This window comes from Muscardinus avellanarius, assembly GCF_963383645.1.
Source record: "Muscardinus avellanarius genome assembly, chromosome: X".
NCBI lineage: Eukaryota > Metazoa > Chordata > Mammalia > Rodentia > Gliridae > Muscardinus > Muscardinus avellanarius.
This window is the reverse complement of record NC_137792.1, coordinates 114,139,452-114,160,897: the sequence shown is the minus strand read 5'-3', so window position 1 is coordinate 114,160,897 and position 21,446 is coordinate 114,139,452. Positions and strand designations below refer to the sequence as shown.

Genomic DNA, 21,446 nt, shown 5'->3' with positions numbered 1-21,446 from the left:
GTTCTATTTTTAATTGTTTAGGAATCTCCCTACTATTTTTCATAATTGATGTACTAAATGACATTTCCATCAATAGTGTGCATAAATAGTGTTCATATATTCACAATAATGTGCATATATAGTGTTCATATATTCATGCAGTAGTGTTTCAAAATAAAGAACAAAAAATAGGGCTGAGGGTGCCTCTTGGAGGTAGAATGCCCCTAGGTTCAATCCCCAGTATCACAAAAAAAGTGAAAAAAATTCCAATGACCCGGTTAGAAATTGAGTGAAATACATGAATTCAATGAAGAAAATATACAGATGGCAAATTAGAACATGAAAATATGTTCAACATCATTAGCTATTATGAAATTGCACAGTCAGATGTCATGGCATGCCTATGAGAATGGCTAAATTAAGGAAAATTGATAGCTGGGCGTGGTGATGCGTGCCTGTAATCTCAGTACTTGGGAGGCTGAGACAGGAGGATCGCATGGGTTCGAAGTCAAACTCAGCTACTTAGTGAGACTCTCAGCAACCTACTGAGACTCTGTTTCAAAATAAAGAATAAAAAATAGAGCTGGTTGGGTAGGGGCTAAATGGGTGATGTGTACATGTATGTCCACACAAGTTTTTTACGCCAATTTGACGTATGAATATAATGCACCAATAAAAAAAATACAAAAAATAGAGCTGGGTATGTAACTTGAAGGTAGAATGCCCCTAGTTCAATCACCGGTACCATCACACAAAAAAGGAAAATTGATAACCACAAATGCTGTTACGGAAGTGGAAATCCTGAATCATTTATACATTCCTGGTGGGAATTACAGACCCTCTGGAAAACTATGTGGTGGTTTCTTACATAATTAATTGTGTTGTAGTATTGTACTATATTAATTATATTAATTATATAAATACATATAAATTATATTAAATATGTTGTAGTATTGTACTATAGTTATGCAAAACACTACTTTTGAAGAAAAGTAAAGGGCACATATAAATTTATGATAATCTCAAAATAAAATAGATTTTACAAAATCAATGAAATTTATTAAATGGGTATGAACTAACAGAAATAGAAACAACATGAAGACAACGAAGCACATTTGATGTGGTACTGATGAGTTCAATTTGGGCACATTTTCCCCGGAGTGTCCATATTAATATTCTTCATCCCCCTTCCCTTATATACCCTTTATCATTCCTAAATATGCAACTTAAAAGTTCCACCATGCATTTCAGCAACTTAGAACCATATTGTTAGAATTCGAGTGTATGGGAAAGTATTTTGCTATCCAGTGAAATGGTTTATGCACAAAAACAAAGTAATAATGAAACTCTTAACAAAGTATATATATATATATATGTTTTTAGGCTGTAAATATAGCTGGGGTTGGAATGTTTGGAGGAACTAGCATGGTGACCACACCAGCAACTGTACCAGCCGTAGTACCGATGTTGCATGAAGTTGAAAACAAACTTCCTGCCAAATTGGCAGCATCTTGCCTTGCTCTCCAATGGGAGGAACCAGACTGCCATGGCTCTCCAGTCACTGGCTATAACATTGAATATGGAGACAGAAAAATTTTGACTGTTGCTAGAGTAACAGAGTGTATTCTGAAAAATCTACAGCCTGATACCACATATAAGTAAGTCATTTTTACTTTGGGCGAATGGAAAAATGTTTTAGAATTTTAAGCAGATCTACATTTGAATATTTAATCTACCTAAGATTTCCTTTGCAAAGAGTTCTCTACTGCATTGGACAATTAGGCACTAGTAAAAGCCAGTTTCTATTTTTTGGTGGTACCGGGGCGGGGGGGAACCCAGGGACATTCTACCTCCGGGCTATACTCCCAGACCTATTTTATATTTTTTATTTGGAAACAGGGTCTCACTAAGTTGCTGAGAGCCTCACTAAGTAGCTGAGCCTGGCTGCGAACCTGCGCGATCCTCCTGTCTCGGCCTCCCAAGCGTGGGGATTACAAGCGTGCGCCACCACGCCCGGCTGCCAGTTTCTATTTTTCTTCAATAATTTTCAATAGTGATTGTGCAAACTTAAGAGTTTTATTTTGAGAAATTGTCTTCATTAATTCGTGTGATTTGATGATCAATATCCCATATTACTAGTTTAGTTTATATGTAGAAAATAATTTTCTTTACTAAATATAAATTAACATTGTTAATTATTTCCTTACCACTAGAGTCAGAATTCAAGCTATCAATCATTATGGATTAAGCCCTTTTAGCCAGTCGATAAGAATCAAAACCAAACCACTACCTCCTGAGCCTCCGCATCTTGACTGTGTGGTCTATGGACACCAAAGCCTCAAACTGAAATGGGGTAACACATCGAACAAAAAGCTACTTTCCAGCCTTATAAGCTACAACTTGTTAATGGGAGATCGTTCTGGCAGGTAAACTATTTTTACTATTTGACATGTATTATAATAAAATGGTTTAAGTGTACTATCTCAATCCTACAATCCAAAGTGACTTCATCAAACTAATTAGATGTGAAAGCAGTCCAATACCATGTTAGACAGACCTTTGCAAATTCTTTCTCGTAGTTAAAATCTCGGTTTTTGCCTCTTCTGAAGCACTTGCTCACTGACCTAACACACTTTATTATTTATGTATTTTTGTGCATGTGTTACCGGGATTGAACACAAGAAATATTGTTTCTTCAAGCTATACCCCCAGCCCTTTTTATTTTGAAACAGGGTCACACTGAGTTGCTGAGAACCACACTAAGTAGCTGAGGCTGGCCCCAAACCTGCAATCCTTCTATCTCAGCCTCCCAAGTACTGGGATTACAGGTGTGTGCCACCAGACTTGGCTTCTAACACACTCTAAATTCCAGGAAATAGAAGCTTTAAATAAAGTAAACTGTAACCTTACCATTATGATATTTATGACTTAACCTTTTTGTGCTTTACCTTTCTGGGTTTAACTTGATTTCCTGAGGCCATATTGAGTTTTTTTTTTTTAATGATTTATAAGTTAGTTATATAAATAGGGGTTTTTTGCGGGTCTGGGGATGGAACCCAGGGACATTTGACCTCTGAGCTACCCCCCCTACCCTAGTTTTTTACTCTTTATTTTGAAACCGGGTCTCACTGAGTTGCAGAGCCTCACTAAGTAGCTGAGGCTGTCCGCAAACCGCGATCCTCCAGGTCTCAGCCTCCCGAATGCTGGGATTACAAGCATGCGCCACCACTCCCGGCATAAATAGTTATTTGTGCATGTATGACTATTGATTAATAATTTTACTTTCTTCATCTCCACGTCCATCCCTAGATTTTCTGTCATTTACCATGGGCCTTGTCAGACTCACAAAGTACAAAGATTGGGTGAATATACTCAATACAAATTTAAAATCCAGGCATGCAACGAAGCTGGTGAGGGACCACTGTCTGGCATCTATACTTTCACTACAACAAAAACCCCACCAGCCACACTTAAAGGTAAGTATCACAGGCCAAGACATTAAAGGTCACGTTAGCTTGAGTTTCAGTAGCTCATATGTAAAATTAGGTGTAAAAATGATTTTTAAAATTCAATAATACCAAAATGAGGCTAGTAGTTATGGATTCAAAGGGCAATAGGATTTAATGAGACTTCCACAATCAATATATTTAAAATACCTTAGCAATCATCTAATACAACCAACCACTCTACCACCACTGGCATAAGTTCCCAAAATGGTAACTTAGATGAAGGACAGACACTCTGGATCAGTGGCAGAGCCAAGATTAGGGTTTCACACTCCTGATTCCCACAACAGCACTCCTACTTTATCATGGCATCCATTTATTGCTATATCTTTTTATTTTCACAAAGCATGAACTGGACATGGTGATGCATATCTTTAATCCCAGTACTTGGGAGGTTGAGACAAGAGTATAGAAAGTTCATTGCCAGCCGCAGCAACTTGACAAGTCTCTTCAGCAACCTAGCCAGACCCTGTTTCAAAACAAAGACAAATGGACCAAACTGATGCATGAACAACCATGTTCATAGCTGCACAGTTCATCATTGCCAAACTGTGGAGCCAGTCAAGATGTCCTTCAACAAATGAGTGGATTTCAAAACTATGGGAGGTGTACACAGTGGAATTTTGCTTAGCCATAAGGGAGAACAAAATTATGTCACAGTGAAACGTCACAAACAATAAGAAATCAGATGCTTTTCCTAATGTGCAAAATATTAGGGAGAAATGGGTAACAGGAGGAACTCTAGATGAAGAAGGGACCTTCTAGAGGAGCAATGAAGGTGACGTATCTGAGGGGATAAGCGGGAGGATAAGGGAAACTCTTTAAAGCACATGATGTACTTAAGCATATCAAAGTCAATCAAGAAGCCAAGCATGGGTAGGTGGGAGGAGGAGGGAAGGGGTTAGAGATTGGGTAAGGGCTGATTGGGTGATGTGTGCGTGTATATCTCCACAAGTTTCTTATCCCACTGAGATATATGACTACAATGCACCAATAAAAATTTATTTAAAAAAACAAAGATAATAAAATAGGGCTAGGGGTATACAGCTCAGAAGAAGAATATCCCTGGGTTCAATCCGCAGTCTAAAAATATTAATTGATAGATGTAATTATACTGATTAAAAATAAGACCATGCAAACTTAGTAAGTTTATTTCGGAAACTCTGAATTTACTCTCCTTAATTGAACAGTAAAACAAGATGCTATTTCCATCTCATCTTATTTTCCTGAGGCCAATTTATAGTAATTAGAGCCTCAGATTTAAAGACTTGTTTCCTTCCCAGTTGCAATATTTGTTCCATTCCATCTACATGAGTCCAATCACTGTTTTTTTTTTAAATTGTGCAATGTTTATTTTTTAGTACATGGTTACTTCCTCTTGATGAAGTTCAGGAGACTAGAGGCATACACGCACACAGCACTCACTGAGCCCTCCCCCCGGGCCCACCCTATTCCCTCCCCCTTCCCCTTCCCATGTTCAGTGATCACCTTTGATAAGTTTGTGTATACTCATCATGTCTATTAAGGTGTTTCCCTCTTCCCCCCTCCCATCTCCCTCAGGTCACCTTCAATCAGCAAGGTTTCTCCTCCTTTGTCCCTCCCATGTCCCAATTTCTCCCTAGCTTCTGAATATAAGGTAAAACAGCCAACTTTTCACTTTTTGTGACTGACTAATCTCACTTAACATATGGTTCTCCATCCATTTCCCTGCAAATGACAAAATTTTGTTCATTGTTATGGCTGAGTAAAATTCCACTGTGTACATATCCCATAGTTTTGTAATCCACTCACCTGCTGGTGGACATCTCAGCTAGTTCTATAGTTTGCCAATTGTGGATTGTGCAGGTATAAACATAGATAGATATGCATGCATCAGTCTGGTAGTTAGATATTCTATAAATGTTTTCTAAAATTTGGCTAGGAAACCATCAGTGCCTGGGCTTTTCTTTGATGGTAGGTTCTTTATTGCTTCTTCAATCTCTTTCATTACTACTCATCAGTTTAAATTTTCTATATCATCTTGATTCAATTTAGGACGGTTGTATGCATCTACAAATTGGGTGGGAATTGGGTAGGGGTTAAATCAGTGATGTGTACATGCATGTACACACAAGTTTTTTACCCCAATATGATGTATGAATATAATGCACCAATAAAAATATTCTGGAAAAAATAGAAATCGGTCAATTTTTTCTAGATTTTTCCATTTTGTTGGAGTATAGTTTTTCAAAGTAGTTTCTGATGAGCCTCTGGATTTCTCTGCTGTGGGTGATATCACCTTTTTCATCTCTTATTTTAGTAATTTGCGTTGATTCTTTCTTTTGGTTAGGTTGGCTAGTGGTTTATCTATATTGATTATTTTTTTCAAGAAACCAGCCTTTGGTTAGTATTGATTTTCTGTATTTTTTATTCTCTACTTTATTGATTTCTGTTCTGATTTTAATGATTTTTCTATCTTCTACTGGCTTTAAAATTAGACTGTTCTTGTCTTTCAAGAGCTTTGTGCTATAAATTTCCATCTTAATACTGCCTTCAAAGTGTCTCAGTGATCTTGAGATATTATGTCCTTATCTTTGTTTTTAGAAATTTCTTAATTTCACCCCTTATTTCTTCTATGACCAATCTTCATTCACCAGTGTGGTGTTTATTTGTTTGCTTGTTTCTTTTGGTAGTACTGGGGGTGGAACCCAGGGGCTTTTCTACCTCTGGGCTATACTCCCAGACCTATTTTATGTTTTATTTGGAAACAGGGTCTCACCAAGTTGCTGAGAGCCTCACTCAGTAGCTGAGGCTGGCTTCGAACCTGTGCGATCCTCCTGTCTCAGCCTCCCAAGTGCTGGGATTACAAGTGTGCACCACCACGCCCGGCTACCAGTGTTGTTTTAGTCTAAGTTTATTTATGAAATTTCTTTGGATCTTCTTATAGTTGATTTCTAATATCATTCTATTGTGATCTGAAAAGATGCAGAGGGTTGTGTCACATTTTTTGAATCTGCCAGTGCTTCCTTCATGTCCCAGGCTATGGTCTGTTTTGGAGAAGGTTCCATGATGAGATGAAAAGAATGTGGATTAAGCTGTAGGTGGGTGCAATATTCTGTATATGTCTAGTAGATACATATGGTTTATGGTATTCTTTAGATCTGAGGCATCTTTACTGATCTTTTGTCTAGAAGATCGATGTAGTGGTATAGTCTAGTCTACCAGTGACGGTTTGTACCGATGTCTTCATTTTGTTTATTGCATCCTTCACTTCAGAGCCTTTTTTATTTTTATTTTTATGGGTCTGGGGATGGACCCCAGGGGCGTTCTACCTCCAAGCTGCACCCCAGCCCTATTTTTTTAATCTTTATTTTGAAATAGGGTCTCACTGAGTTGCAGAGGGCCTCAGTAAGTAGCTGAGGCTGTCCACGAATCACGATCTTCCTATCCCAGCTTCTCAAATGCTGGGACTAAAAGTATGTGCCACCACGCCCGGCGCTTCAGAGCTTTTTGATTCCTATTCAGAGTATCAAGTCCTTTATTGATTTGATCTCTCATTTCTTCAGGATCTCTCTGAACTCTTTTCTCAAATCCTGTATCATACCTACTACTAAAGTTCTAAATTCTCCTTGTGGCATTCTCTGCAACCTTGTGTTGGTGGGTTCTATTGTTATGGGATCGTGAAGACTCACTGTTTCCTCATTGGTCTTATGATTTCATGTTTCTTAAGTTTATATTTTTGTTGCTTTTGATGGCTCTCTTTCGCTTTGTGAATTTCCTATGTCTAATCTCTCACCCTTTATGGTATCTTATTCTGGAGGTGGATAAGGTATGGCTTAAAACTAAATAGCCTCTTCCATATGGGTATTCGCCGCTTTCTGTTGAATATTTACCACCTTTAATGCTGACTCTGAGATCTGTGTCCTATGTTACCCCACTGTTGTTCTGCCTGTAGATTGCCAGTACTGGGTTGCAGTTACTCCAGGTATCTCTCAGCCCTCTGAAATGGTGGTTTTGATGGGTTCCAGGTCCTGTCTGTCACCTCTATATTAAGGAGTAGTCTCAGAGGTGTGGGTAGAGCAGTTTGTGCCCAGTGTATTTTTAAACTTCAATGTGTGCGGTACTGGGCTGTTTTGTCTATCAGCTGTGGTTAGTTTGTCCTTAGTGTCTGGTAGTTTTTCCTGTTGGTTCACCTATCTGGTCCAACCTCAGCAGTAGGGGTTTTAGAGGTGTCAGCTGGTATATACAAGGGAAAATATATTGTATTCAATAGTAAAAGGTAAGTGAAGAGGAAGGGGCTGATTTAAGGGATGCAAGAATAGGGTAAAGTAGAAAATAGAATCATATAGTAGTTAGGTGATATATAGTAAAGATTAGAAATAATGAGAATAAAGGTACATTATAGTAGCCACTGTAGAATATTTAGGTATAGTGATAGGAAAAGGACTTGTGTAGTATAGTGTAGTATAGTGTGTGTGTGTGTGTGTGTGTGTGTGTTTGTGTGTGTTACTAGGGATGAAACTCAGGACCTTTGAGTTCTACACCCCAGACCTGTTTTATTTTTTATTTGGAAACAGAGTCCCACTAAGTTGCTGAGAACCTCATGAAATTGCTGAGGATGGTTTTGAACCTGTGATCTTCTGTCTCGGCCTCCCAAGCTCTGGGATTACAAGCATGCTCCACCTCACCCGGCTTAGAAATGTATTTAACGTAAGGCACTGGTAGGTTCACTAGGGGTATGATACACAAAACAGAACACTTACAGCCTCTCTCTCTCTCTCTCTCTCTCTCTCTCTCTCTCACACACACACACACACACACACACGAATAAAGAGAAAAAATGAAAATAAAAAGGAATCTTAAGAGTTGATTAATCAAGAATGAGTAAAATTTCTTTGATGGAAAAGAGCTGATTTCCCTTGTGGCTTTGGAAGTTTCCTTGTCGGGTTTTTTTTTTCTTTTTGCCATTTCCTCCCCCTCCCCCTCCCCCTTCCCCTCCCCCTCCTCCTCCTCCTCAGTTTGGGGCTTGCTTAGAAAAGATGTAAAAGCTGTTCCAAAGCTCTGGTTCAAGTCTGCTCCTTGCCCACTCTATCTCTTACTTTGCTAAGGAGGCAGATTAAGATGGAGGTGCAGGGAGGGCCTGGTCCCTGCTGGATTCCGGGAAGGGGCTCTTCTGGATGGGGGTTGGGAGTGTGGCCCAGGGCACTTACCCATCATTCACCAGGGCCCTAGGCTCAATCTCCTGCATTGCAGAAGAGAAAAAAGCAAGGAAAAAAGGGAGAAGGAAAGAGATAAGAAAGAGAAAGACCATGCAAAAGGGTAAAAAAAAAACTATCTACAAATACACAAGTACAGAGCAGCAGCAAAAAACAAAGAACATATAGAACCAAAAAAGTGAGGAAGAGAAAAAATATAAAAATATATAACAATTCAAAACACTCTCGACCTCTGGATCCCTCTTGGATCTGTGTGGCTACTTCTAGCCGATTAAGGTCCACTTATGACAGTAGGTTCACAAGCGTTTCCAAGCATTCTCTCTTGCTGGAAAACCTATAACAAAGACATCAGTATGCAGGCACGCAGGCAGGGCAAAACACAGCTTCTTCACTTACACTGGGGTGTGGAATGCTGCTCAGTTTGCAGATGCCCAAGATGAGTTAGAGACAAACTCAACGAAGGACCCTTCCTCCGTCACCATCCTCCTCCCTCCTCTTTTGTCCCAATCACTATGATTAAGTCATTTATGTTCAGTGCTAAGTCTAACTGGAACATTTTAGAATTAAACATGACTTAGACCACAATAACATCTTCCTCTCTTCTTGACTTAAAATGCCCCTAATATATTTGAGCCCCATTTTCTGAAATGTAAAGAGAGTAATAACGTGAAAAAGACAGGCATGGTGGCGCACACTTGTAATCCCAGCTTTCAAGAGGCTGAGACAGGAGGATCGCGGTTCACGAACAGCCTCAGCTACTTAGTGAGGCCCTCTGCAACTCAGTGAGACCCTGTCTCAAAATAAAGAATAAAAGAACCAGGCGTGGTGGTGCACGCTTGTAATCCCAGCATTTGAGAGGCTGAGACAGGAGGATTGCAGTTCGCGGACAGCCTCAGCTACTTAGCGAGACACTTTGCAACCCAGTGAGACCCTGCTTCAAATAAAATTTTTTTTAAACACTAAAAAATAGGGCTGGGGGTGTAGCTCGGAGGTAGAAGGCCCCTGGGTTCCATCCCCAGTACCACAAACAGATAAATAATAAAAAAAAAAACAGGGCTGGGGGTGTAGCTCAGAGATAGAATGGCCCTGGGTTTCATCCCCAGTACCAATAAATAAATAAATAAATAAATAAATAAATAAATAAATAACATGAAATAAACAGCCTTCCCTACTTAACCTCACAAAGTGGTTATGATCCTAAAACAAAATTATCAATACATATGAAAATGTTTCCAAATGTATAATGCCCCATAAAAATACAGTGCAGGAGATTATACCAGAAGGGATTAAACAAAAATCATTAAAAATAAAAATATCTTACTAGAAAATTTAAAAATAAGTCTATGTGAACTACCTTTTAATGGCCATGGGATTGGATGAGAGATTTCCATGAATGCAAAATTATGTAGGAAAAATGGAGCCCTCTGACCTGACATTTTCTTTTTCTAGCACCTAAGCTACACCAGATGAACAGCAATATTTGTGAGATCAAATGGGAGTCTCTTGAACCGATGAAAGGAGATCCCATCATTTACAATCTTCAACTCATCAGTGAAAAAGGAACCGAACTGGTAAGTTCTTGCAAATTTTCCCTTTAAAAGGTGCAGTTTTAGCCACATGGTAGGGCACACCTGTCATCCCAGTACTTGGGAGGCTGAGATCGGAGGATCACAGGTTCGAAGCCAGCCTCAGCAATATAGCGAGGCACTCAGCAACCTAGCAAGATCCTGTTTCAAAACAAAAACTAAAATGAGCTGGGGAGGTGTAACTCAGAGGTAGAATAACCCCAGTTCAATCCCCAGTAGCCCTCAAGAATGTATAGTTTTATTTACTGCTAAAGACTGAAGTTTTGTCATGAAGAATGATTGTTTTTCTTTTCGGTTTCTAGGGGGTTTTGTTTTTGTTTTTGTTTTGTTTTGTTGGCACCGGTAATTGAACCCAAGGACATTCTACCTTGAAGCTACTCCCCAACACTTTTTTAAATTTCTTTTTTTTTTTTTGGTGGTACTGGGGTTCCTGGAAGCCCTTCTACCTCCGGGCTACACTCCCAGACCTATGTTTACATTTTTATTTGGAAACAGGGTCTCCTAAGCCAGCGCGCGCGGCTGGCTTCGAACCTGCACGATCCTCCTGTCTCTGCCTCCCAAGCGCGGGGATTCCAAGCGTGCGCCACCACGCCCGGCCTAAATTTTTTATTTTGAAATAGAGTCTTGCTAGGTTACTGAGAGTCCAACTAGTTTGCTGAGACTGTCCTCGAACCTGTCATCCTCCTGTCTCAGACTCTCAAGTACTGGGGTTACCGGTGTGCTCCACCACGCCCAGTTATGATATTATTTTAAGATGTTTAAAATAACTAAATCTTTTTCAAAAGTCAACGCCGTCCCCAAAGGTTCTGTGCAATGGTACTTATTTGGGAACAATTAATTTATTCGTTTAATTTGCTTATTAGTACTGTATTATTCAATGTTTCTTGATTTCACCAACCACACTGAGTGACTTAATTCCAAACCTAATGAAACTCAACTTTAACAATGAGAAGGTTCTGTGTTTCTTCTTAAGTTGAACAAAACCACTTAACAGTACTGGATCCTCAGAACATTAGATACACAGAGGAAACGTTTAGTTTTGTTGCGAACGTGTTCATGAGACCAAGGAATTCCCGTTTTTTTCTGCCGTCAGATACCACACAACACTATTTTACTTGGTTAAAGACATAAATAATTTTTTATCTTTACTCTCTTTCCTTTAGATTTACAAAGGGCCGAATACTTCGTTCTCATTTTCCAACTTTCTGACAAATTCGCATTATCGCTTCAAGGTCTGTGCTGGACGCCAGTATCAGAATGCGGCTGGTTTACAAGAGCTCTGGGGACCGTACAGCCCCAGCACTCTTTTCTCCACTCAGAAGCAGCCAGGGCATGGTAAAGGTGGCGGAGGAAAGAGAGGAAACAACCCGAGTGAAGAGAAAGAAGACAAGCTCAGGATAGAGCTGAGTGATGATACATTTGTTCTCATCCTTCTGATAGGATTTGCGCTGGTCGCCATTCTGTGCGCTGTTGTGATTCAACACTTCCTAATCAACTAGCGCATTCCTACTCGCTTTCATCAATTTACCAAGTTCCAAAACAAATTATATTGGATATAGAACTGTATTATATTTCAATGCTTCCTTAAAAAGTAAAGCTCATTTGGTAGAAACTTTTTCAAACTCTTATCTAAACGGCAAAAAGAACCACCTTAATGTTCAAGAAAACCACTGTGACGGTAGAAAAGATTTTTTTTAGGGTCTAGGTCTATTTTTATTTCATAATTTTAGGAACAAAAACACTCCCATTGCTGGGCAAAACTAAAACCTCTCATGGAAATTATGAACTGCCTTAATTTTTCAAGTGAACATTTTCTGAACTTTTTAGAATTGTGACAAGACAACGGCATTTTGGAATTTTATTTAGAACAAGACAGGAAAATCAATTCTACATGTCAACTTATATTCATATAAAATAATAAAAGAATCTATCAAACGTCTATACTGTAATTTTTTCAAAGTAATATATTCTGCTATTGGGTTGTGCCCTGCTAATTACTTTGATAATGGGGAAATTGTAATTTTTACCACTTCTCCGTACTAGGAAATAGAGGAAATGAACATAAGAGAATGGAGAGCCAGTATTAAACAATACATAATCACTTATGTTTACATGCCATATTTAAAATATTTTACATCCATTTCTAAATACAAATGAAGCATCTTTTGTCTATTCCCATAATCCATCCTTCTAGAACTGTTTTGGCAATCGTGCAAGAAATTGTTAGCCTTACTGAAATGTTTAAACTTTATTTCAGAGCTTTTTCTTTTTTGTTGTTTTTGGTTGCTTGGCTGGTTGTTGGGATTGAATCCAAGTGCATTATACCTCAGAGCTACACCCCAGAACTTTTTTATTTTTTTTTATTTTGAAACAGAGTCTTGGCTAAGTAGCTGAGGCTGGCATTGAACCTGTGATCCTCCTGTCTCAGCCTCCCAAGCACTGGGATTACAGCCATGTGCCACCATGCCCAGCTTTTTTTTTTCTTTGTATTTCAAATCTGAAAATCATTGATCCGGGCGTGGTGGCGCACGCTTGTAATCCCCGCGCTTGGGAGGCAGAGACAGGAGGATCGCGCAGGTTCGAAGCCAGCCCCGCGCGCTGGCTTAGGAGTCCCTGTTTCCAAATAAAAATGTAAAAATACGTCTGGGAGTGTAGCCCGGAGGTAGAAGGGCTTCCAGGAACCCCAGTACCACCAAAAAAAAAAAAAAAACAAATCTGAAAGTCACGAAATCAAGATGAGACTATCCTGTTTTTATGTGAGTCAATAATTCTGGCCTATTCCATGACTTTGCCTTTCATTGAGTACTGAGAAGTGGTGTGACAGAATAAGTGACGTGACAAAGGTATTGGTAAACAGTGAAAGGCACGGACTCAGGCTTCCTTCCCTTAGAGCATTATTTCCACTAACAAAATAATTCGTCCATATCTAATTCACCATATACCTTCAACAGACTCTGTTTCATCTGAATTCCACTCAATGACTTCCCAGATTGATTTCAAGACCTTGCAAGCAATTAAACATTGCAGAAGAAAATATTATTAAAATTGATGGAGCGCATAATCCCAGAATTTGGCAGGCTGAGACTGAAGGATCGTGGCTCGCAGACAGTCTCGGCTAAATTTCTGAAGCTGGTCTCGAACCTGTGATCCCAAGTACTGAGATCTGAGATTACAGGTATGTGCTATCATGCCTGACTTGTTCCTTCCATTTCTCTTTTCCTCTTATTTTTCCTTTTTATAAATATTTCTAAAAGGCACGGAGTGAGTGTGTGTGTGTGTGTGTGTGTGTGTGTGTGTGTGTGTGTGTGGTGGTACCGGAGATTGTGAAGCTCTTTGCAACTCAGTGAGACCCTGTTTCAAAATAAAGAATAAGCCGGGCGTGGTGGCGCACGCTTGTAATCCCCGCGCTTGGGAGGCTGAGACAGGAGGATCGCGCAGGTTCGAAGCCAGCCTCAGCTACTGAGTGAGGCTCTCAGCAACTTAGTGACAACCTGTTTTCAAATGAAGTATAAAATAGGTCTTAGAGTATAGCCTAGAGGTAGAAATGCCCCTGGGTTCCACCCCCAGTTCCACAAAAAAAATAATTAAAAAAATAAAAAGGCACTTGACATCATTATTAATCAGGGAATTGGAAATCAAACGCATAATCAGATGCAATTTTACATCAATTTGACTAGAAAAACTTAAAACCTGACACTATAAAGGTCTTAAAAGGTCAGGCGTGGTGGTGATGCTTATAATTCCAGTACTTGGGAGACTTAAATAGGAGGATCACAGGTTCAAAGCCAGTCTTAGGCTCTCAGCAACTTAGACCCTGATTCCAAATAAAAAGTAAAATAGAGGTGGGGGTGCAGGCCACTGCGTTCCATCCCCAGTACCACAAAAAAAGGACTTAAGAAGACGTTTGTCCATACGATCTCATGTATTGCATATATAACATCTGTGTAACATTTAAACTATGTGTATAACCAATAGTCCTCCATCTCTACTTTTAGTGATCTACCCAAGAAAATTCCCCATACCTGTACACCAGAACACACATACAAAAGTGCTCACGGTACCACTGAAATTGGAAACAATGCACACACCTATTAATTGGAGTATAGATAAATAACTGTTAGGTATTCTTGCAGTGCAATATTATACAACAATTAAAACAAGGCTTACAACAAGGTGTTATGATATGGAGAACTTAGAAATAAGGTATTAAGTGAAAATATAGTTAGTCCAAAAAGATTTCACAAACCATGAAAAACTAGTTTATACAGTTTAAAACAACTGAAATAAATATCTGTACATTTAGCCTGGTACTGTGGCACATACCTATAAACCTAGTATTTGGGAGGCTGAGAAGGGAGGAACTCGGGTTTGATACCAGCCTCCAAAAGTTAGCAGGACTCTCAGCAACCTAGCAAGACCCTGCTTCAAAATAAAATGTAGGAAGGGCTGGAAGCGTAGTTTGGAGTTAGGACACCCCTGGCTCAATCTCTGATACCACCACACACACACACACACACACACACACACACACACACACTCACTCCGTGCCTTTTAGAAATATTTATAAAAAGGAAAAATAAGAGGAAAAGAGAAATGGAAGGAACAAGTCAGGCATGATAGCACATACCTGTAATCTCAGATCTCAGTACTTGGGATCACAGGTTCGAGACTAGCTTCAGCAACTTAGTGAGGTTCTCAGCAACCTAGCAAGACCCTGTTTCAAATATAAATCTAGCCGGGCGTGGTGGCGCACGCTTGTAATTCCAACGCTTGGGAGGAGGAGACAGGAGGATCGCGCAGGTTCAAAGCCAGCCGCGCTGGCTTAAGAGACCCTGTTTCCAAATTTTAAAAAGTATAAAATAGGTCTGAGAGTGTAGCCCGAAGGTAGAAGGGTTTCCAGGGACCCCAGTATCATTAAAAAAATAATAAAGAACAAAGAATAAAAAAAATAGGGCTGGGTGTGTGGCTCGGAGGTAGAATGCTCCTAGGTTCAATCCCCAGTAACCCCCCAAAAAGAAAAGAACACAATATCAAAATGGTGATTACTTCTTGTGAAGGAAGGTAGAGAGTGGGTTCAAGAAAGATATATGATTGTGAAGGTTACTGTTAAAATCCAAGGATTAATTTTGGATTTATTTCATTAGTAAAAATAAAAAGAGAAGGTCCTGTGTGAACTAGAGATGGTAGCACATACGTGTAATCCCAGAATTCAAGAGGCTGAGACAAGAGGATTGAAAGTTTGAGACCAGTCTCAAAACCTAGCAAGGAACCAGGCGTGGTGATGCACGCTTATAATTCCAGTATTTGAGAGGCTGTCTTGAGACAAGAGGATCACAGGTTCGCGGCCAGCCTCAGCTACTTAGCGAGGCCCTTGGAAACTCAGTGAGACCCTGTTTCAAAATAAAGAATAAAAAATAGAGCTGAGGGTGTAGAATGCCCCTGGGTTCCATCCCCGGTACTGCAAATATATATAGATAGATGATAGATAGATAGATAGATAGATAGATGATAGTACGGCCCTAACAAGAGCCAAGCCACAATAGTTTAATACTCCTTCTGAGTTTTTCAGGGAGTTAAAGTTAAGTCCTGCCTACCCTATAAAAAATGTAGCAAGCAAAGACCAACATCCTGCTTAGCCTGTAGTCAACATCCTGGAACACTGCCGCTCACTAACAGCAATAGAGGGTCCTAAATGTAACAAGCATAGACCAATATCCTGCCTACATCCTAGAACACCCAGCCCCACCCCAGACAAAGTTGCGGTCTTCTCAGACAATAACAGTGGGCCTCCCCCTTACCCAAGCCACATGTCCGAGGCTTTCACCTTTGAAAACCCCTTGTAAATTCAGCTCTTGGTCTCAGTTCGGGACTGAGTACTGGACTTAATCCGTAGCCTGACTAGTCTGATTTTTTCTGCGGTTAAATAAACTGATCTTCCAAGTTCAGTTGGTGCTTTCTCCATCCCTGCGACATGGGCTTGGGCACAGTTATAGCAAGACCTGTTTCAGGCTGGGGTATAGCTCAAAACTATAATGCCCGAGTTTAATCCCAGTATCGAAGAAGGAGGAGGAGGAGACAGGGGCAGTCATGTGTGGAATGTATGAAGTGTGGCATGTGCTAAAAATTATGATTGAAGCCGGGTGTGGTGGTGCATGCTTGTAATCCCCGTGCTTGGGAGGCTGAGACAGGAGGATCACACAGGTTCGAAGCCAGCCTCGGCTACTTAGTGAGGCTCTCAGCAACTTAGTGAGACCCTGTTTCCAAATAAAGTATAAAATAGGTCTGGGAGTATAGCCCGGAGGTAGAAAGCCTCTGGGTTCCACCCCTAGTACCACAAAAAAAAAAAAAAGAAAAAGAAATCATCCCCAGACTTAGACTTCCCATGTCTCTTCAAAGTGACAATGGGACATCTTTTGTCTCTGAGGTAACCCAACAAGTAGCTAAAGCCTTGAGGATAAAATATTATCTACACTGCTTCTGGAGGCCCCTTCACTACCACTCTTTTTTTTTAAAACAGGATCTCCCTAGTTGCTGAGAACCTTGATAAGCTGCTCAAGTTAACCCCAAATCTGCAATCCTCCTGTTTCAGTCTCCCAAATACTGCCATTGCAAATTTGCACTGCCTGTTTCAAAACAAAAAAATAAAAAAGAGGGCTGGTAGTTTAAATCATGGGTAGAGCCGGGCGTGGTGGCGCACGCTTGTAATCCCTGCACTTGGGAGACTGAGACAGGAGGATCACGCAGGTTCGAAGCCAGCCTCAGCTACTTAGTGAGGCTCTCAGCAACTTAGTGAGACCCTGTTTCCAAATAAAATATAAAATAGGTCTGGGAGTGTAGCATGGAGGTAGAGGGCCCCTGGGTTCCATCCCCAGTACCACCAAATAAATAAATAAATAAATAAATAAATAAATAAATAAATAAATCATGAGTAGAGCCAGGTGTGGTGGTGCACGCTTGTATCCTAGTACCTGGGAGACTGAGATAGGAGGATCACAGGTTCACGGCCAGCCTCAGCTACTTAGTGAGGCCCTCTGCAACTTAGTGAGATTTTATTTCAAAATAAAGAATAAAAAATAGGCAGTCAGGCATGGTGGTGCGCATTTATAACCTCAGTACTTGGGAGGCTGAGCCAGCAGGATCCGGGTTTGAGGACAGACTCAGCTACTTAGTGAGGCCCTTTGCAACTCAGTGAGACCCTGTTTCAAAATAAAGAATAAAAAATGGGGTTGGTGGTATAACTTGGAGGTTGAATGCCCCTGGGTTCCATCCTCAGTACCGCAGAAAGGAAGAAAGAAAGAAAGAAAGAAAGAAAGAAAGAAAGAAAGAAAGAAAGAAAGAAAGAAAGAAAGAAAGAAAGACTAAAAACTAGAGCTGGGGGTGTAGCTCAGAGGTAGTGTGCCCCTGAGTTCTATTCCCAATACTGCAATAAAATAAATCATAAATAGAATGCCCTGAGTTGAATCCCCAATAACACATACGCACGCACGCGCGCACACACACACACACACACACACACACACACACACGTCCCCAAAGCACAAAAGTAGTGGTTCTGGCAATTTGAATGTGCCAAATGATAGGCTGGGTCTCTCCCTTCCCCCATGGGAACCCCACAATGGGGACAGGAGGCGGAATCCCGGAAGCCAGAGTGGAGACACCACGAGACTGCAGGTGTCTTGAGACTCCAAACATCGTGAGACAGACTCCAGGCATCATGAGATTCCGGATGTTGTGAGAGAATCAGCATTCCTACACTGCTAGCTTCACCTCAACACCCTCGCTTTAAACATCGGTACTTCCGCTCCGCCGCGTGACTCTGCCCACCAACCGGGACTACTGCTGACTGTGTGGCTCATCGGTCTCTTCCCCCATAAGCAGCAGACTCATCTGAAGGCACCGGTTGATTAGACTGATTAAAGCTGCTTTTAATAACCTGGCTGGTGTTTATCTCCTTTGCGTCTCCCCAGCTCGATTTCAACATTACACCAAAGAGAAGCTGTAAAGTGTTTCACTTATGTGAAAAGGCAGATGCTTATCATAGGTATGCATATGAAAAAACATAGTATATATAAGCTTTGGTACTATTTTCAGTTTCAGAGACCCATTGGGGGGGGGGTCTTGGAATGTATCCCCTTGCAGATAAGAGGAGGATTACTTTACTAAAATTTTAATTGGTCATGGAGGCACATGACTGTAATCCCAGTACTCGGGAGACTAAAACAGGAGAAATACAGGTTCTAGATCAGTCTCAGTAACTTAGATAAACTCTCAACAACCTAGCAAAACCCTGTTTCAAATAAAAAAATAAGAACTGGTGTGGTGGTGCATGCATGTAATCCCAGTACTTGAGAGACTGAGACAGGAGGATTATAGATTTGTGGCCAGCCTCACCTACTTAGTGAGGCCTTCTGCATTGTAGTGAGACCCTATTTCGAAACAAAGAATAAAAAATGGAGCTGGGGATATAACTCGGAGGTGGAATGCCCCTGGCTTCAATCCCCAGTATTGCAAAAAAATTTAAAAAATAAAAGAGATAGGGGTATAGCTTGGAGGTAGAACCAGTCCTTGGTACCAATTAATAAGTAAATAAATAAATAAATGATAATTTTCACTTATTTGGAACCCACCTCCTATTTTTTAATTCTTTTCTTTCTTTTTTTTTTTACAAGTGTGTGCCACCATACCCAGCTCTTACTTCCTATTTCACAAATTCGAGTTAGTTTTGTGCTATAAAACTTTTTTCCTAAGCCAGACATGGTGATGCACGTTTGCAATCCCAGTACTTGAGAGGCTGAAACAGGAGGATCACAAGTTCACTGCCAGCCTCAGCTATTTAGAAAGACCCTTCGCAACTTAGTGAGACTCTGTTTCAAAATTAAGAATAAAAAATAGGGCTGAGGATGTAGCTTGGAGGTAAAATGCCCCTGTGTTCAATCCCTAGTTCACACACACACACACACACACACACACACACACACACACACACTTTTTTCCTAAAAGGGTTTTAAATTTGGTGATATTCAATGCACTTTGGTGCACTTATAAATGATAGATGCTTTGGTGATGGGTAGTCTGTGTAATAATGTATAAATACAAAGAGCCTAAACGGTTGACGGTGTTCTACCAAGTCAGAACTATAGCACTCAGAGAATGAACATTCTAGAGAACTTGCAACTAATTCCTACAAGTCCTAAACCTGCTGTTCCTAGTAAGTAAAGTCTAAGTATTCCATAATCAAACATGTTTTGTGAAGAGCTGGGTGTGGTGGTGCACGCTTGTAATCCTAGTACTTGGGAGGCTGAGACAAGAGGATCATGGTTCGTGGACAACCTCGGGTACTTAGTGATGCCCCCTGCAACTTAGTGAGACCCTATTTCCAAATAAATGTATAAAATAGGTCTGGGAGTATATCCAGAGGTAGAAAAGCCCCAGTACCACCAAAAAAAAAAAAAAAGAAAGAAAAGAAAAGAAATAGGGCTGGGATGTAGCTTGTAGTTTTTTTTGTGTGTGAAAAGATATTTAGTTTGATGTCATCATATTGGGCTAACATCAGGAAATCAGTCTAGCCTGATCTTGATAAGAATAGAAATGTACATCATAGTAAATATTACATAGCACTGTATTCAGTTTTACCGTTACATAAAAGAAAGGCTAGCCAGGCATGGTGGCACACACTTGGGAGGCTGAGACAGGAAGATTTTAGTTTTAAGGACAGCCTCAGCAATTTAGTGAGACCCTCAGCAACTTAGCAAGACCCTATTTCAAAATAAACAGAGCTAGGGGTATAACTCAAAAGTAGAATGCCTTTGGATTCAGTCCCCAGTACTGTGCACAGGCATGTGCACGCGCATGTGCGTACACATACACACACATACACACACACACACACACACACACAGTACATATGACTTCTAAAATTGAAATACAAATAAAATAAATTTCTGCAACAGAAGACAGAAATTTTATGAAAAACACTATTTTCTCACATATATTTAAGAATTAGTCCTACAAATAATTACCAGTAATCGCCAATATTGACAAACCTGCTTTGTTTAGATAACTTCATTAATATAACAGAAATAAAATTTTCTCTTTTTTTCCCTTTAGTACTACGGATTGAACTCAAGAGCGTTCAATCACCGAGCTCCGCCTTCAGCCCTTTTATTATTTGGAGACAGAGTCTGTCTAGGTTGCTGAGGCTGGCCTTGAAGCTGTTGTACTCTTTGCATATAGCACGGATAAGAGGGACAAAAGTTCTTGGTTTTGTGCAGAGGTCAGCCCCTGCACCAGGCGAAAATGCAACTATTGGAAACATTGTTTGGGGACCTCGTGGTTCTGGGAATGTGCTCAGAGTTCAAGATGGCTACCTGGTGTGAGGATATTTCCGAGCAACAGGATGAGGTGAGCCGCTTCCCCAAACCAAAAGGCCCACTAAGTCCAGGAAAGTGATAGGAGTAGTTATGCGTATGTGTGTGTAGGCATTAGAGGGTTTTAAGGAAAAAGAATAATTTGGTCCTTCCTTACAGAGAGCCCTCTGGTTGGGAGAAGAATGTGGGGAGCCCCCTTTTTGGGAGCGAATTTCTGGAATCTTGGTGAGTAAAGCTGTCGGCTTGAAGTTGATGGCATGGTAGAAGTGGATGGAGACGCAGAAACGGTTAAATATCGCTTGTCTTTTAAGTAGGTCGGGTGGGGTGAACAGTTCGCAAGAAATTCTCTCAGGCTGTTCTGGGAGTGGAGGGCTTAGGCACGCCAGGAGGAGGAAGGGTCTGTGTGGACCTCCAAGGGATGAGGTTCCCCGGTCTCCCCAGGGGATGCGGCTGGAGGGGCCCCACCGGGATGCCGGTTCGAGGCCTTAGCTTGTGAAATGGGCACCCTTGGCAGGGCTTGGAGTGTGCCAAGAGCTCACCCAGGTCTCACTCCGCCGGAGTCGTGAGTGTGGACAGCAGGCAATTGTGGAGGGTGGCCAGATTGAGCAAACAAAAATCCCGGAACCCCGACTGGATTCGAATGTCAGCTCAACAGCAAATGGCTTGGTAGTATAAGTACACCCCCGGCAACAGGTGGGATATACTTAGACCACACCTGCCGGGTGTTCCGCTTGGCTAAAGAGCCCAACGCTGAGGTGTGGGAGCAGGATGCCAGACGAGGGGGGAAGCGGCTTGGGGTGCGAGGGGGACCCC

General features: G+C 40.8%; 1 protein-coding gene across 1 annotated transcript in view; it reads left to right on the top strand.

Annotated features, from left to right (window-relative positions):
* LOC308279041 (fibronectin type III domain containing protein 3C1-like) overlaps window positions 1–11,765 on the top strand; it is a gene marked incomplete at both ends in the record, with an annotated part of 40,768 nt that extends 29,003 nt beyond the window's left edge. Inside the window, 5 exons of the mRNA XM_080719007.1 lie at window positions 1,363–1,637; window positions 2,193–2,405; window positions 3,289–3,455; window positions 10,130–10,251; window positions 11,430–11,765. Of these exons, the coding sequence (XP_080575133.1) occupies window positions 1,363–1,637; window positions 2,193–2,405; window positions 3,289–3,455; window positions 10,130–10,251; window positions 11,430–11,765 (1,113 nt within the window). The remainder of the gene's footprint in view (window positions 1–1,362; window positions 1,638–2,192; window positions 2,406–3,288; window positions 3,456–10,129; window positions 10,252–11,429) is intronic.
* Window positions 11,766–21,446: the final 9,681 nt, after the last annotated feature.